Source organism: Benincasa hispida, chromosome 10 (assembly GCF_009727055.1).
Source record: "Benincasa hispida cultivar B227 chromosome 10, ASM972705v1, whole genome shotgun sequence".
Lineage (NCBI taxonomy): Eukaryota > Viridiplantae > Streptophyta > Magnoliopsida > Cucurbitales > Cucurbitaceae > Benincasa > Benincasa hispida.
Genome location: NC_052358.1, coordinates 5,668,289 through 5,684,960, shown reverse-complemented (window position 1 = coordinate 5,684,960; position 16,672 = coordinate 5,668,289). Strand labels below are relative to the sequence as shown.

At 36.0% G+C, this 16,672-nt stretch overlaps 1 protein-coding gene across 1 annotated transcript; it reads left to right on the top strand.

Annotated features, from left to right (window-relative positions):
• The first annotated feature begins 224 nt into the window (after positions 1–224).
• On the top strand, positions 225–14,938 carry LOC120089362 (rhodanese-like/PpiC domain-containing protein 12, chloroplastic). The gene is made up of 8 exons (XM_039046802.1): positions 225–595; positions 2,524–2,640; positions 2,944–3,035; positions 11,510–11,610; positions 11,712–11,822; positions 12,305–12,413; positions 13,649–13,699; positions 14,673–14,938. The coding sequence occupies exons 1-8, from the start codon at positions 379–381 to the stop codon at positions 14,751–14,753; spliced, it is 879 nt and encodes a 292-aa protein (XP_038902730.1). The 5' UTR covers positions 225–378; the 3' UTR covers positions 14,754–14,938.
• The last annotated feature ends 1,734 nt before the right edge of the window (positions 14,939–16,672 follow it).

The window sequence follows — 16,672 nt, the reverse complement described above, 5'->3', positions numbered from 1 at the left end:
GTGTAAATTTTGAAGTATTAAATTGATTCAAAATTCAAATCTCAAAAATAAAATTTATAACCTTTCGAAATTTTGACTAAATTAAAATCAAATTCGAAATTTTTAGATTAAATATGTAATATTTTAAAATTTAGAGAGTAAATAAAAACTGATTCGGACTAAACAAAATAAAATTTCTAAAGTAAAAAATATTTAAATTATCAATATTATAGTTAAAAAAAAAGTATGCGATAGATATACACGCGAAGATTAATTCGCGAGTGAAGAGCTGCCAAACCGGAGCGAAATTGCATCCGCGGGAGCCAGCTACGGCGGCGATTGGCATTTTTGAACCGAGACTCGCCGGAAATTAGAGGTGTCAGTGCAGTGAAACATTCAATGTTGAGGTGCAGTCGTCTGCCTCCGTTAGCATCTCCGGTTTTCAACGCCGTCAGGCAGTGTTGGATGCCCGCTCTTTGCGTTTCTCATCACTCGAATCTTTATTCTGCATCCATTTATGCTTCATTTTGCTCATATGTTAGCAAAAGCTTCAAACACGTCCAACCTCTCTGGATTCGTCCGATGCCTCTTCATCATCCAAGCTATAAAGTAACAGGTCAGTTATTTCTTCAAAGAGTTCATCCATCCTTCGTCGATTTAAAGTTTCGTTTGTCGCTGTCTTTTTCTCTCTTCAATGATTTCTGGATGTGAAAAGAGAGTGGCGTTGGCCCTGGGAATGCGCCTGGAATTTTAATTTATTTCATCTTTGACTAATAGGAGACGTGTGTGGAACAGTTTTATTTGCTTCACACTTGGTTTGAGGTGTTAGTTGTCTTAGCTAACTAAAGGATCCATTTCTTGAATTCAAACATATATTTGTTTTTGTGTTGACCTCTTCATGTCCTAAGAATATCTGTGACCAAAGGACCTCATGAACGGATGGAAGTGTTGAATATTGCATACTTATATCTGCTGGCCCGAGAGCTGCTGAAGCTGCTGAATTTACTAGATGAGATATCATAGGAAAATATCAATAGAATAAATAACATCTGTGCACTTTGATTACTACAATTGTTTAGTGGGAAACAATCAGAAGAAGTACAATGAAGAACTTCATTAGCATAAGATCTCAAGCAAAGTTTTGTACATTCAATTTGTTGGATTCTTTAAAAAATATTGATTTCTATGAGACCTGAAAAGGGTTTGGAATTCGTCCACATTCATGGTCCATGTGGAAATTCAAGCAACCTTCGATTTACAGTCTTTTTTCCAGTGATTTTTTAAAACGTCATAAATTAAAGAAAAAGAGGCAAAACTTCTTCTCGCAAGTTTGACTAGAGAACTGCAGGAAAAATATATGACCCGATCTTAAATTTTGTATTGGGTATTTTGAATTGCTTTATTTTATCAAGTCTAAAATTAAATGACGGTAAACAAAGAAAATAGAACAACCTTTTCTGGAAATTTCCTAGAGAAGTGCAGATAAAATAAATTGATTACTAAATTGAAAAGTTATTTTATTGATCCCATCTCTTTAAAAGATTACAAAGGTTAATGGCTTTGAGGAAATGGGAAGGAATTGTTTGGACTATAGACTTGTTATGATACTCTTCATCTTAAAAGTTCTAAATTTATTTTAATTTTTCATGCATTTTATGTGATGGAATGAAAGAATTATGGTAAAAGGGAAGTTTTCAAGCATTTGAGTATTTGCTGGTAAAGGAAAATGGACAGTACTTGACTATGAATATAATATAGCGGTAGGTTGATGAGGGCGTTTTTCTTTAGGCAAAAATTTGTAGTGTGAAGCTATTTTTATTTATGTTCACATTCTTTTGACTTGATTCTACTTCTGAAGTAATTGGTTTCTTTTCAAATTTAGTTAGAATGAAGAGGTCAGAAAAGAAGAAATTTAATTAGATTATAAATGCCAAATGGCAACACAACAATGATGTTATTCTCATATTTTGATCATAATGGTGCCATCTACCAGTTTAAGGTTCCAGTAAAATTGCATTTCTCCATTACTTTTATTATGATTGAGGAAATTCAACTAGATTTTGTTGAACAAAAGGAATGGCAAGAAATAAAATTTCTATTCATGTTTTTGATAATTAACAATGTTTACTACCCATTAAGTCAGCTGTAAGATGGTCAAATTTAATCACTATTGTTGTTATTCTTTTAGCAGATATGTGTATGCTAGATGTCTGTTTCTAGTCTAATAGCATGTACCCTAAGAAGATCTCAGCATGACTATACAAAGTGCGAGGCTCTCACATCATAGTAGTCATCCTTCAATCCATTTGTCTCAGTATTGTTGGATGTTCTTATGCCATGGATATCTTTTATCTATGAAATTGATCTCCTATAACAAATTCCAAATATATGAGTGAAGTGGGTTAAATAACTAGAATTCAAGAATGTTGCAGACATGCATAGTTATTCACTCTGAGAAATAGATGCAGCTACACATGGATGCAAGCACCATTAGATTGTATGACCTACTTCGATGTTCATTTGCTTTATATCCATCATTTTCAGCTTCTATTAGTTCTGCTGGAGGCAGTGGAGATAGTAGGGAATTATTGGTGCAGCACTTGCTTGTTAAAGAAGATGACATTAAGCTCTTGTTGGATCTTCAGCAGAGAATTGCCGGAGGTTAGTATTAATATACATTAACATGGTCTGACGCACTTCATCTTACCCCCTCCCAGTGAGAGTACAGTCTGAAGTTGTATAATTTAAGTGCCGTTGATTTTTTGTTTTCCTTCTGGCGAGATACACGCTTTCATTAAATATTAAGGTGACATGGAAATATTAGATGAGAGAAGCTCAAGAGTATAAATATTACAAATATTACATCATATGAACATGGATTTTTTGTCTTTTACATATATTTGTGGTAGTTCTGACTAAACGTTCAATGATGTCTCATGTTCTATTTTCCTTTGCTGCATTCAGGTGAGGATCTAAGCGATCTTGCTGTGGAGTACTCAGTCTGTCCATCCAAAGAAGAAGGGGGAATGCTTGGATGGGTGAGGAAGGGGCAAATGGTACGCATTATGATGTCAAGTGATGATTTAATTTTCGCCTACATTCTTAAGTATTAAAGAACTTAAAACTTTATTATCTATACAAATTACGTGTGGTTATGATTAGTTCTTCGAATTTCTAAGCTATAGTGGAAGAACACACCTAAGATTGTGGTTGGTATTTCCTATCTCTTAGTGGTTCATTTCATATTCTAATGTGATTTTGATAGACCCTCGGTGTTGAAGGTCTATGGCCGGAGGAATAGGAAAGGATAAGGTTCGTTATGTAGTGGGCCCCATAGGAGTCTTGTTAGTTAAGAGGGACATGAATCTATTATGGTTGTTTTGTTTACTCTCTTTTTATATCATGTATCTGTGAGAGGGAGGGATATCTTTGAACAATCGTCTTGTATCAGGTCTCTTAGAGAATTGTGGAGAGATTGGGAGGCTCTCGAAATCCTTCCCCGTTGTTGATAAATAAAGTTGAGGCTTAGGCCTATCAACTTTGGTAGCAAAGCGGTTGGTTTTGGAATGGTGGGGAAAATGGAAGCTAGAGTGATTGATTTGGAGGAGAAGATGACTAGCCTATCGGCCAAAGTAGCAAAGATTGAACGGTTGGTGGAAGCTCGATTCACTGAAGCTTCTGGCCGCCACAGGGTGTTGGAAGAGGAGATGGAAACCAGATCTGTAGAAGCTAAAGCACGATGAGCGAATGTGGAACATAGATCGGAAACAACATTTTCCTTAATGAGATAGAGATAGGATATGAAGAAGTAGATGCAAGTAATAGGAGTGTTGGGGGGAGGATCGGTGAAGGAGGTGTCATCATCGGAAAAAACAATTACGGATAAGGGGAAGAAACCCATGGATGAAAATGCAGCTCAGGAAGGGAAGGGGGATCAGAACCCAAACCTCATGAGTGACGGGGAGACCAGTGCTCTGACGATTAGCGCTCCCTGCAATCCGAACAATTGAGAAGTCCCTCTGTTTGATATGCGGCTACGAAAATTAGAGGTTCCCATTTTCAAAGGGGAAGAGGAGGAAAATGTTGATGGATGGCTACACCGTGTGAAGAGATACTTCGTGGTGAATGGGCCGACGAAGAGGGATAAGTTGGATGCTGTTGTCCTTTGTCTGGAAGGAAAAGCTCTGGATTCGTCGGTGGAAGGAAGATAGGGAGCCCATTGGAAGCTGGAGTGTGTTTTGCAACTTGCTGTGGAAGCGCTTCCGGCCGTCAGATCATGGTGACAAACATGCTCAATTGTTGAATATGGAAAATCTCCTCCTACCTTGTACATATGATTTTATTCCCTGTAATTAGGTTTTATTTTTATTCTTACCATATGTACATTTTTTGACTGTTATAGGTTTTTCCATACTTAGCGCTATCATAGAGTTGTATATATAAGGGGTGCTCCCTCTTGTAAAATTATCACAAGAAATAAAAAGAAAGAGTTATGTATTACAACATGGTATCAGAGCCATCTCTTTGAATCTTTTCTATTGGTTTCACGTCTGAAACCTTAGAAAAGAAAAAAAACAGAACATTGAAATCTCAAACATACCGTTTTCCTTGAAGCAGTACATCAGATTCTTTGGAGCTTCACGTCTGAAGCAAATTCGTACTCTAACTCTGACGAACGGCCGGTACTAATTGAAGCATTCCCGGTCGAAAACACATTCTTCGGTCGACGACCACGGAGCTCGTTCATCAATCGAAATTCGTCAACTGTGGCTCAAAGTCATCGACCGTGGGTGCCGATTCTCGTAAGCATTGTCTTTGATCGTGGGTGGCCACTGATTGTGGATGCAGAGTGGCGATCGGCTGCTGAACTGGGTCGGATCGTGTTAAGGAAGATCGTGACGAGTCGAGCAATCTTTAAACCTAATCGGGTCGGTAAGTTTTTGTGAACCTGATCAGGTCGGGTCTGGAGCAGCATTTTTCGGATTTTTTGTTAACCTAATCGGGTCGATAAACCAGGTCTGGAGTAGCTCCTTGAAATCGGGTCTGGAGCAACGTTTTTCGGTTTTTTGTTAACCTAATTGGGTTGATAAACCGGGTCTGGAGAGTTTTTTTTTTTTTTTTATAAGTTTTCCTTTTTTATCTTCCCCTATTTCGTCCTTAATTTCTTGTTTTGCCAATCATCTATTTTTCTATGGCATCTATAAATTCTAACAATATTGAAGGGACCATTCTTCCAATCACTAATCATAAATTAAATGGAAAAAATTATCTACATTGGTCACAATCAGTCATGATGTTCATATGTGGAAAAGGAAAGGAAGACTACCTGTCAAGCAAAAATCCTATCCCAGACCAAACTGATCAAAGATACAAGACATAGAAAGCAGAAAATAATATGGTTATGTCATGGCTAATCAACTCCATGACGACAAAAATTGATGAAGGATTTTTACTCTTCTCAATTGCAAGCAAAATTTGGGAAGCAGCCCGTTAAACTTATTTTGACCAAGGAAATACTGCAGAATCATTTGAAATTGAAGGAAAAATCCATGAGCTACAACAAGGGGATATGTAAGTCACTCACTATTTCACTCAACTATCTCGCCTTTGGCAGCAGCTAGATGTTTTTGAAAGCCATAAGTGGGAGTGCACTACAGATGAAGTTATGTTAAAAAAGATAGTTGAAAAGAAACGAGTGTTCAAATTCCTACTTGGCCTTAATAAAGAACTCAATGAGGTACGTGGTAGAATCTTAGCTATTAAACCATTACCTAACATCAGAGAAGTGTTTGCAGAAGTACGAAGAGAAGAAAGTAGGAAGAAACTAATGTTAGGAGTGATTGCAAGTTCTGAATCTGAAGGATCAGCCTTACTTGCTCGAAACCTTGGTAATGAGGTACGTACAAATACTCATGATAACCGTTACAATCGAAACCAGAACTACACAGGAACTGAAAATCGGCCACGAAAACCAAGACCATAGTGTAAACACTGTAAAAAACCAGGACACACTAAAGAAGCGTGTTGGGATATTCATGAAAAACCTCCAGATTGGAAGCCCAACAAAGGTGCAGGAGACAGACGTGGAAAGGCATATCAAGCAAGTACATCATCAAAAGGTAACGTCAACCCTGAATATAATGTGTTTACTAAGGAGCAGTTGGACCTTCTCCAAAAATTATTCGGCCAACCGAAACCTACTCAAAAGACATCAAAAACCATATACACTTATTTATTGTTTGAGTAGATTCTACACCGGCTGGTATATCCATATACACTTCTTCTAAGTCTCCATTAAGGAAGGCATTCTTTATGTCTAATTGGTGAAGAACCCAATCATTATTCACATCTAGGGAAAACAGGACACGAATAGTATTTAATTTTGCCACCGGGGCAAATGTTTCTTGATAGTCAATGCCATAGGACTGGGTGAATCATTTGGCGATGAGTCTGGCTTTGAACCTATCTATTTCTCCATTAGCCTTGTACTTGATGGTGAAGACCCATTTGCATCCTACTGTTTTCTTTCTTGGAGGTAGGTCTATTATTTCCCATGTGTTGTTCTTTTCCAAGGACTTTATTTCATCTAATACAGCTTGCTTCCAATTAATGTCCTTGAGGGCTTCATAGACATTGTTTGGAATGTAAACTTGGGATAGTATAGTTGTGAATGCTTTAAACTTGGGAGAGAGCTTTTTATAGGATAGGTAGTTTTGGATTGGATGCATCGTACAGGTTCTTACCCCTTTCCTTTTGCAATGGGAAGATCAATGTCTTCAGTAGGTGTTTCAACTGTGGAGTTAGAGACATGATTTTCCTGTATTTCGGTTGGATTTTGATTGAGTACTGGTGCACGTTCAAGGGTGTTCTTCCTTCTAGTATAGTCTATAGGATCTTTCCTACTTTCTGGTGGGCCTTGATTGGGAATATCTATTTCATGTATACAAGGAACATATGGAGCACTCTCTTCAATGAGATCTAGTTTTTGGTTTCCTTCGTTTTCCTTCGTTTTTCGTTTTCTATGAGGGTGGAAGGTTCAGTGGTGTCTTGCTTTTTGAAGTAAGATTGGGTTTCAAAGAAGGTTACATCCATAGATGTATAGAACCTTTTTGTAGTTGGTGAATAGCATTTGTATCCCTTTTGGCTTGGAACATAGTCGAGAAAGATGCATTTTATTGCGTTAGGATCTAACTTACTCCCATTGGGTCTATGATCTTGGACAAAAACTGTGCAACCAAATATTTTTAAACGGACTTGAGAAAATAATCTATCATGAGGAAATACTTCCTTAAGTTTTTGTAAGGGGGTTTTGAAGCCTAATATTCGAGAGGGCATTCTATTAATAAGGTATGTGGCTGTTAGAACCGCTTCTCCCCAAAAACAATGGGGGGTGTTGGCGTGACACATTAAAGTTCTAGAAACTTTTAGGAGATGTCTGTTTTTTCTCTCCGCAATTCCATTTTGCTGGGGAGTGTTAGGACATATACTCAGGTGGGCAATACCCTTTTCGTTTAAATTTTTTTTAAGGAAGTGTTAAAATAATCCTTAGCATTGTCAGTGTGAAGGATTTGGATTTTGGTGTTAAAGAGATTGAGAATCATGGCAAACAGATTTTGGAATATGGAAGTAACTTCAGATTTTTCTTTCATTAAAAATACCCAAGTAAGTCTAGTGTGATCATCGATAAATGAAACAAACCATTTAGCTCCTGTTACATTCTGAACTCTACTAGGTCCCCAAACATCACTATGCATCATAGAAAAGGGATAAGAGGGTTTATATGCGCTTACTGGATATGAGGATCGAGCCAACTTTGCCATTTCACAAGACTCACATTGAAACACCTGAGAACTTTTATTGAAAATATCTGGAAACATTCGTTTCAAATATAGAAAATTGGGATGTCCTAAACGATTATGCCATAACATTATTGTACTATCATAATTGTCTTTAGAAGCAACAAAAGTAGATGTACTAACATAATTATCTTTAGAGACAACAAAATTAGATGTACTAGATGCACTATCATAATAGTCTTTAGAAATAAAACGAGATTTACTAAGACCCAACTCCTTGACTTGTGGCTTAAGAGCATTTAGTATGTAGAGACTGGAGGTTTCTGTTAAACCTCCAGTCTTCCCTGCTCTTTTCCAACTTACGATTGATTAACAAGAAGAGTAAGAGAATAAGAATAAGAGAGATTTAACAAATCACTCCAGCTTTTTATTTATAAACCTTGACAGAAGTCAAATTCCAGCAGTGGAATACAGAGGAAAAAGAAAATACTGAACAGACAAATAAACGGCAAACTCAGGAAAAATTAGAAAGAAAACTAAACCATCCCAGCCTGGAATTCGAGAGATGCTGGTATCCTCTCCTCAAGGTCGAATCCCCTTTCAGCCAAATTCTCCCTTCTCCTTTCCTTCTTCTCTTCCTATTTGTTTACCTCTTTGTGGTCCCACCTCCAACGGCTTCCTCAACAAATTTGCCCTTTGCCAGCTATCTTCACCTTCCACTATCTTTCTAACTAACTCTTGATGTAATTTTTCCTTTTTGTCCCTCATTTTATAGGTGAATATAATGGGGGGTTTTACAGTTTCCTTAGCATTGTCAATCATCTTCCCCGAATTCAAATCCTAAAATATGCAATTATGTGAGTAGAAAGTTGCACTGCAGTTTTTCATAGACGTTAGTTTGCTTATGGAAAGAAGATTGCATTTAAGATTTGGGACATGCAACACATTCTCTAATACTAGATCTTTAGATACAAACACATTATCAATTCCCATTACTTTAGAATAGGTACCATCGACAATCTTTACAGTAATTTGATTGTTACAGTGTGTGTAGTTAGTTAAAAGTGAGATGTCACCTGTCTTGTGATCTGATGCACCAGAGTCAATAATCCAAGTACTACAATTTTCTTTGGTTGTATTAAGGGCCCAAAGAAAGTTATCTGATTGTGCCATTGTTGCTACGCTGGTTTCTCATGTCTTTTGAGTAGGTTTCAGTTGGCCGAATAATTTTTGGAGAAGGTCCAACTGCTCCTTAGTAAACACATTATATTCAGGGTTGACGTTACCTTCTGATGATGTACTTGCTTGATATGCCTTTCCACTTCTGTCTTCTGCACCTTTGTTGGGCTTCCAATCTGGAGGTTTTCCATGAATATCTCAACACACTTCTTTAGTGTGTCTTGGTTTTTTATAGTGTTCACACTATGGTCTTGGTTTTCGTTGCCGATTTTCAGTTCTTGTGTAGTTCTGATTTTGATGGTAACAGTTATCATGAGTATTTGTACGTACCTCATTACCAAGGTTTCGAGCAAGTAAGGTTGATCCTTCAGATTTAGAGCTTGCAGTCACTCCTAATATTAGTTTCTTCCTACTTTCTTTTCTTCGTACTTCTGCAAACACTTCTTTGATGTTAGGTAATAGTTTAATAGCTAAGATTCTACCACGTACCTCATCTAGTTCTTTATTAAGCCCAAATAGGAATTTGAACACTCGTTTCTTTTCAACTATCTTTTTGAATGTAGCTTTATCTGCAGTGCACTCCCACTTGGCTTTCAAAAACATCCAGTTGCTGCTAAAGGTGAGATAGTTGAGTGAAATAGTGAGTGACTTGCATATCCCCTTGTCGTAGCTCATGGATTTTTCCTTCAATTTCAAATGACTCTACAGTATTTTCTTGGTCAGAATAAGTTTCACGGGCTGCTTCCCAAATTTCGCTTGCAGTTGAGAAGAGTAAAAATCCTTCATCAATCTTTGTCGTCATGGAGTTGATTAGCCATGACATAATCATATTATTTTCCGCTTTCCATGTCTTGTATCTTTGATCAGTTTAGTCTGGGATAGGAATTTTGCTTGACAGGTAGTCTTCCTTTCCTTTTCCACATATGAACATCATGACTGATTGTGACCAATGTAGATAATTCCTTCTATTTAATTTGTGATTAGTGATTGGAAGAATAGTCCCTTCAGTATTGTTAGAATTTATGGATGCCATAGAAAAATAGATGATTGGCAAAAACAAGAAATTAAGGATGAAATAGGGGAAAGTAAAAATGAAAACTTATAAAAACCTCTTCAGACCCGTTTTTTGTCAAATATTGCTCCATACTCGGTTAGGTTAAAAAAAAAAGAAAATGTTGCTCCAGACTCGGTTTATTAACCCGATTAGGTTAACAAAAAACCCGAAAAACGTTGTCCCAGATCTGGTTCCAAAGAGCTGCTCCAGACCCGACCCGATCAGGCTGACAAAACTTACCGACCTGATTAGGTTTAAAGCCTGCTTGACTTCGTCACGATCTTCCTTAACACGATCCGACCCGGTTCAGCAGTCGATCGCCACTCTGCATCCACGATCAGCGGCCACCCACGAATGGAGACGACGCTTACGAGAATTGGCACCCACGTTCAACGACTTTGAGCCACAGTTGACGACTTTCGATTGATGAACGAGCTTCGGTTGACGACTTTGAGCCACGATTAGTACCAGCCGTTCGTGAGAGTTGGAGTACGAATTTGCTTCGGACGTGAAGCTCCAAAGAATCTGATGTACTGCTTCAAAGAAAACGGTATGTTTGAGATTTCAACTTTTTGTTTTTTCTTTTCTAGGGTTTCGGATGTGAAACCAATAGAAAAGATTCAAAGAGATGGCTCTGATACCATGTTGTAATACATAACTCTTTCCTTTTTATTTCTTGTGATGATTTTACAAGAGGGAGCACCCCTTATATATACAACTATGATAGCTAAGTATGGAAAGACCTATAATAGTAAAAAATTGTACATAAGGTAAGAATAAAAATAAAACCTAATTACAGGGAATAAAATCATATGTACAAGGTAGGAGGAGATTTTCCATAATCAACAATAATTTACCCATCATTCCCCTTCCACACAAGATTGCTTCTTGATCTCTTGGTACAAATAACCCCCGTTGCCTTGTTGGGGCTGCGAAAATCCTCAGCCACTGAGGCGGATTTGCAAGTCTTAATTCAGTGGGATAATAGTTCACTAGAAGATGCAGCTTGGGAGCAGGCTGATGTAATTCAACCCCTTTTTCCTGATTTCTACCTCGAGGACAAGGTGGCTCTTTGGGGGGTGGGTAATGATAGACCCTGGTGTTGAAGGTCTATGACACAGACGAATAGGAAAGGATAAGGTTTGTTATGCAGTGGGCCCCATAGGAATGTTGTTAGTTAAGAGGGGCATGAGTCTGTTATGGTGTTTTGTTTACTCCATGTATCTGCGAGGGGGAGGGATATCTTTGAACAATCGTCTTGTATTGGGTCGCTTAGAGAATTGTGGAGAGATTGGGAGGCTCTCGAAATCCTTCTCCGTTGTTGATAAATAAAGTTGAGACTTAGGCCTATCAGATTCTTCAAACAGAGAGAATGATGTAATGTTAAGAGTATGCAATGCAGTCAAGAAATGAGTTTGGTTATACTAGCTTCATAATGAGCTGCTTTTTCGTTTTTCTTTATCCACAGCATGATCAATCTTTTGTGGTGACATATGTCCAGGTACCAGAGTTTGAGGAGGCTGCCTTTAATGCACCCTTAAACAAAGTGGTAAAATGTAAAACAAAGTTTGGATGGCATTTATTGCAGGTTCTGTCTGAGAGGTATGACCACAAGACAAATTTCTTCCAAGTTACTTGAATGCCTAGACTGTGATACTGCATCATTGTATAATATTTTGCACATTTGCAAATCTTCCTCTTAGAGAACAATCGGTACTTCTGGAGATTCAACCTGAGGAGCTTCATTTGAAAATGCAAGATCCGAACTTCTTGAACGAGGCACAGTTGATTGATGTCCGAGAACCAGAAGAAGTGTATGCACTTATTCCTCTACTCTTTTCTGTGGGTTCACTGATGTTTTGAAGAATCCCTTTTGGCTTCCTTATTTTGTCAAAGATAGTGAAAAGGGGTTCATCCAAATCCAAACATTTGATTGACATTAGTTGCAACTAGTGGACTTCACTCCATATCATATTATATTGATCAAGTAACTGTGAACTTGCCCATTATCAAGTCCCTTAAATTGTCGGATTTGTCATTGGGAACTTATTTCAGTCACTCCAATCATGTATAGAAATTTGTTTAGGTATTTGAATGAACCAAAGTACATATAGAGCTCATTTGTGTGGTGGATCTTGCTAATTGTGCCAGATATTTCAAATTTGAATTGTTCTACCTTGTCTAACTGTACGGAAAATTTTGTTTTCCTCCCATATATTGTATCTCGTAAAAGGAAAAAAAAATTATTCCATATTATATTATGTATGAAGCTATCCTGAACTCTTTTTTTTAACAGGGACCAGGCTTCTTTGCCAGCTTTTCAGGTACTACCTCTCCGCCAATTTGGAAGCTGGGGTCCAGAAGTAACTACGAAGTTTGATCCTCAAAAGGATACTTACGTAATGGTAAATGATTTATATTTTCTTTAAACATGAACTACGGTTTATTGAAAAGATGAAATATACAAACGTGCCCAGGGGATTAAAAGGAAACTTTCCAATTGGAAGCAATTAAATGAGTATAGTTAGAGACGAGAGAACTTCTTTGGATTTTCATTCCAAATAGAAGCAAAAAGAAGTAACTGGACGCCTAACCTCCACAAATTCTTGGTCTCTTGGAAACTTCTCATGTTTCTCTTCAATCACTAAAAATAGCCCACACAATATTAGACCAGAAAAATATCCTTTTGCTTTTGGAAGGTGCCCCACACAACTGGGAAACGAACCCCTCATCTCCAGTCTAGGAAATTTGACTACGTTTCCATGGGAAAACCACAATAGACAAATAAGTGATCACCACTTTATTGTTGTTCATACAGCCCTCATCAATTCGGTTGAGGAGCAAGTAAAGAATTTCTGGCTTAGATTTTATCAATTGTATTCATCCCTTCTCCGAACAAAATCCATAGAGAAACTTTTTATTTTATCCTTTTAGAGATCTATTTTTTCAAATAGCTTTAGCATTGTTGCTTAGCTCTTTTTAAAATTTAATCCTGATTTGCTTCACGTTTGTTTTTATGTTTGAAAAGAAATAGTATACCCTTCGTTACCACAAAAAGATACCACGAAAATCCTCTTTGATGGCTTCGTTATAAACAAAAAGAATAATTAAGAAAGAGATTTCCATTATATTCTAATTGGTTTCTTTCATTTCATGAGGGACAACTAAACAAGTGGACACGATATCCTGGATTCCTTTTAAGTTGATGTTTGCATGTTTTATGTGTGTATATATATATGTTATTATTATTATTATTATTTTTCAATGTTGTGAAAAAATGAAAGAATATAAGGACATATAAAAAACAAGCCCAAAAAACAACCCCGTAAAATATTGGATGTATTGGATGTATTTTGAGGGTTAGGCTAACCCATCTTGGATACATTTGAAACCTGTAAAATTGCTGGCGAAGTTTAATCTTATTGGGTTTCAACAGTAGTATATAATTTATAAATTTATATCATTACAAAATCTTAGAATTCAATATAGATAATTAATTTATTTGTATTTGGTATGAAATTTAGAATTAAGATAAAATCCCACCCATATTGCGGCCTACCATTTTCGAAATATGCCTGTTTTTTCATGAAAAGCCGGTTTTGCTTGAGTTTTTTTAAACTTTGTTTGCCAATGAATGCAGTGTCACCATGGAGTGAGGTCGTTGCAGGTCGCAAGATACTTACAGACGCAGGTAATATCACCGTGAAATTTCCCCTCAATGCATTATAGAGATGTCAATGTCATTTATACACTTCATTGGTGATTTTTTTTTTTATCTCCTTCAAGCCCTGGAAGAAGCAGTCGTCTCAAGTTTGAATATCTGAGGCTATTTATGTCAATAGCTAAACATTCATAGTGTTGTTAATCATATTTACACTAGAATCAAGGGAGATTTTTCAAAAATAGAAAAATAAGGAAAATTATTTACATAAAATAGCAAAATTTAATCTTCTTTGATAGAGGTTGATAGAAGTCTATCGGTGTCTTATCAATAATAGAAACTGATAATATCATTGATACTATGTGATAGATGCCGATAGAAATCTATTAATATTTCTTTTTTCTATTTCTGTAAATAGTTTGACATTTTTTCTATATGTAAAAATTTCCTTAGAATTTCCAGTAAGCTATAATAAAAAGGCTAGGAGGAAATAAGGTGAATCTATGGTGATCACCTACTTAGTATTTGATATCCTTCGAGTTTCCAAATATTGAGAATCATCGATTAAAAAAAGCAAAAAAGCAATTGAGTTTATCAGCTTCTTACTGCATCTCACTCATTTAAGCCTAGGGCCAGAGGATATTGATAGGAATAGTATCGGGGTGTTATTAGGATATCAAGGATATGTTAGAAATTAGTTAGTGAGGTTGTTATGATATTTGGTTATAAATAGAGCGGGAGAGGGAGGGAGTAAGAGGTGGTTCAAGGCTCGAGTGATCTTAAAAAAGGGAGGATCCAAGTTTCTCAAATTATTTAGTTTGTCTTGTAAGTCCTTTACATTTTATATTATAATGTATTGTGGTCTTGTTTTGGTTCTTATCGGATACTTTTCCTTTTCACTTTCGCGGTTAACATTTATCAATATCTATCCTTAATATATTGTATATTTTTTTCCTTTTGGAAGGGTAGAGTGGCTTTATTTATTCTTACTTATAATATTCAGGGTTTTAAGAATGTCTACAATGTGTCTGGAGGAATTCATGCATACTCTCTCAAAGTTGATCCATCTATCCCTACCTACTGACATATTGCCCTTTCCCTTTTCTCCATTTTTTTTTTTCAGTTTAATAATTGTATGGTCGAAAAATTGAATCATCGATTTTTGAAATTGTAATAGGTATTTTATTCACTAAACTATATTTAGATTGACCCATCTTTCTTCCAACTCTTGTCTCAATCATGATTTTGTGTTTCCACGTTTGTTTTGAATTGTATTATGAGTTTTTTTTTTCCTTCCTTCCTTATGCCTCTTTTATTTATTTATTTTTTAAATTTCCTTGGGTTAAGATATACTACTAATTCTCTTAAACATTTTGGTCATCAAACTTTTATTTACAACAATTTGTTCATTAGATGTTAGTGGTCTTAGTTTTCACTACCTTGCAGACATAACTGTGATTTTAATTCTTTGCTCACCTAAATTGATTATGTTTCAGAAATGAGAATGAATATTAGTTGAAAACAAATTCACAAACTGATTTGCAATGAAGCGTTGGAGTTGGTGATTGAATCTCTGATTTCGAAATTGATGATACAAATTTACTCTTGTTTGACAACTAAATTATTATATTATTGTTCAATAATGTGGGGTGGGAATAGTACTTTTTTTTACTTTTATTTTTTGAATGAGTAGTTTTAAATTAATATACACCTTCCACAAAAGATATGTTAAATTATTTGAGTTATTTTGACTAAATAAATAAAGCATTTTTTTTAATGAAATACAGCAGACTGTATGCTAGACATGTTGTATAATGTAATTAACATTATTTGTGGCTTTTCGGAAGTGTTTGGGGTAAGGCGTGGAATAGTGAACTTGAAGGAGTTTCTAAGGACTTGTGAACTCTAGAAGCCCATAATGTAAGGAGTCGATATTGTATAAAATTGATGTTTTTAGTAATGGATCAACAAACTTCTTGAGTCAAATAAGGAGTGGAGTTTATAACTCTTATTTCTCAACATTTGGGACCAAATCTACCTTTTGGAAGTATATATATATATTTGACATAGGGCAAAAAAGTAATGGCCCTTTTAAAAATAACCAAAAAACTTTAAAAAAAAAGTGTCATGTCTGAAATGTAAAATGTAAATAGTACAAAATTTTAGTAACAAATCAAGGAGCAAAATTATAAAATATATATTAAGTTATTAACATCATTTACAGCATCATCCATCTAAATTGATGTGGCATGTGTAAAAATTGATGTGAATGATACTGAAAAATTAAAAATATCTTTTCAAATCGATGTGAATGATGATAATATAATTTAATCATCTATATAGTTGAAATTTGGTCCGGAATTTATCATCTTTTAGTACAATGGGAATGAAACATTAAAAAGGAACCAAAGGGGTAAATCAATGATGACAGACACAGTGGGAGTGATGGAGGATACTCCTCAATGAAAACTTCATTCAACAGAAATGTTACACGTGGAAAGCAAGATCATGAATTGCCATATTATCAACTTGTAGTGTGAACGTCAAACCACTAACACTACCTCGTTACTTACAAATGGTCTCATCAACTTAAGGGCTATTTGGGGTCTAACATAATATGAATTGGTATATCATCTCAGTGTTTAGGAGTCCATTATCCTATCTTACCGATTTTAATTATTTGTAGGTCCATTTTCCTTCTCTGTTTCGTATCTCACTGTTTCATTTTCCTCCGCGTATGGTATGTCACGTTTCATTTTCCTTCCACTTCACACTTGAACATATTCGATCATACTCGATCATACTCAATCATGATTGAACATACTCGATCATGCTTGAACATACTTGATCGTCCATACTCAATCATACTTGATCATACTCGATCATATTTGTTCATACTCGATCATGCTTGAACATACTCGATCATACTCGATCATATTTGTTCATACTCGATCATACCAGAATTGAACTGGATGCTTTTTATTCCTCGATGAAGATATATTT

What these genes read in the sequence shown, in the direction of transcription:
- LOC120089362 (XM_039046802.1), top strand. Translation starts at nt 379, where the DNA reads ATGTTGAGGTGCAGTCGTCTGCCTCCGTTAGCATCTCCGGTTTTCAAC. An exon ending in TCCAAGCTATAAAGTAACAG is followed by an intron (nt 596 to 2,523) that starts GTCAGTTATTTC and finishes CATCATTTTCAG; the next exon opens with CTTCTATTAGTTCTGCTGGA. An exon ending in CAAGATACTTACAGACGCAG is followed by an intron (nt 13,700 to 14,672) that starts GTAATATCACCG and finishes TATAATATTCAG; the next exon opens with GGTTTTAAGAATGTCTACAA.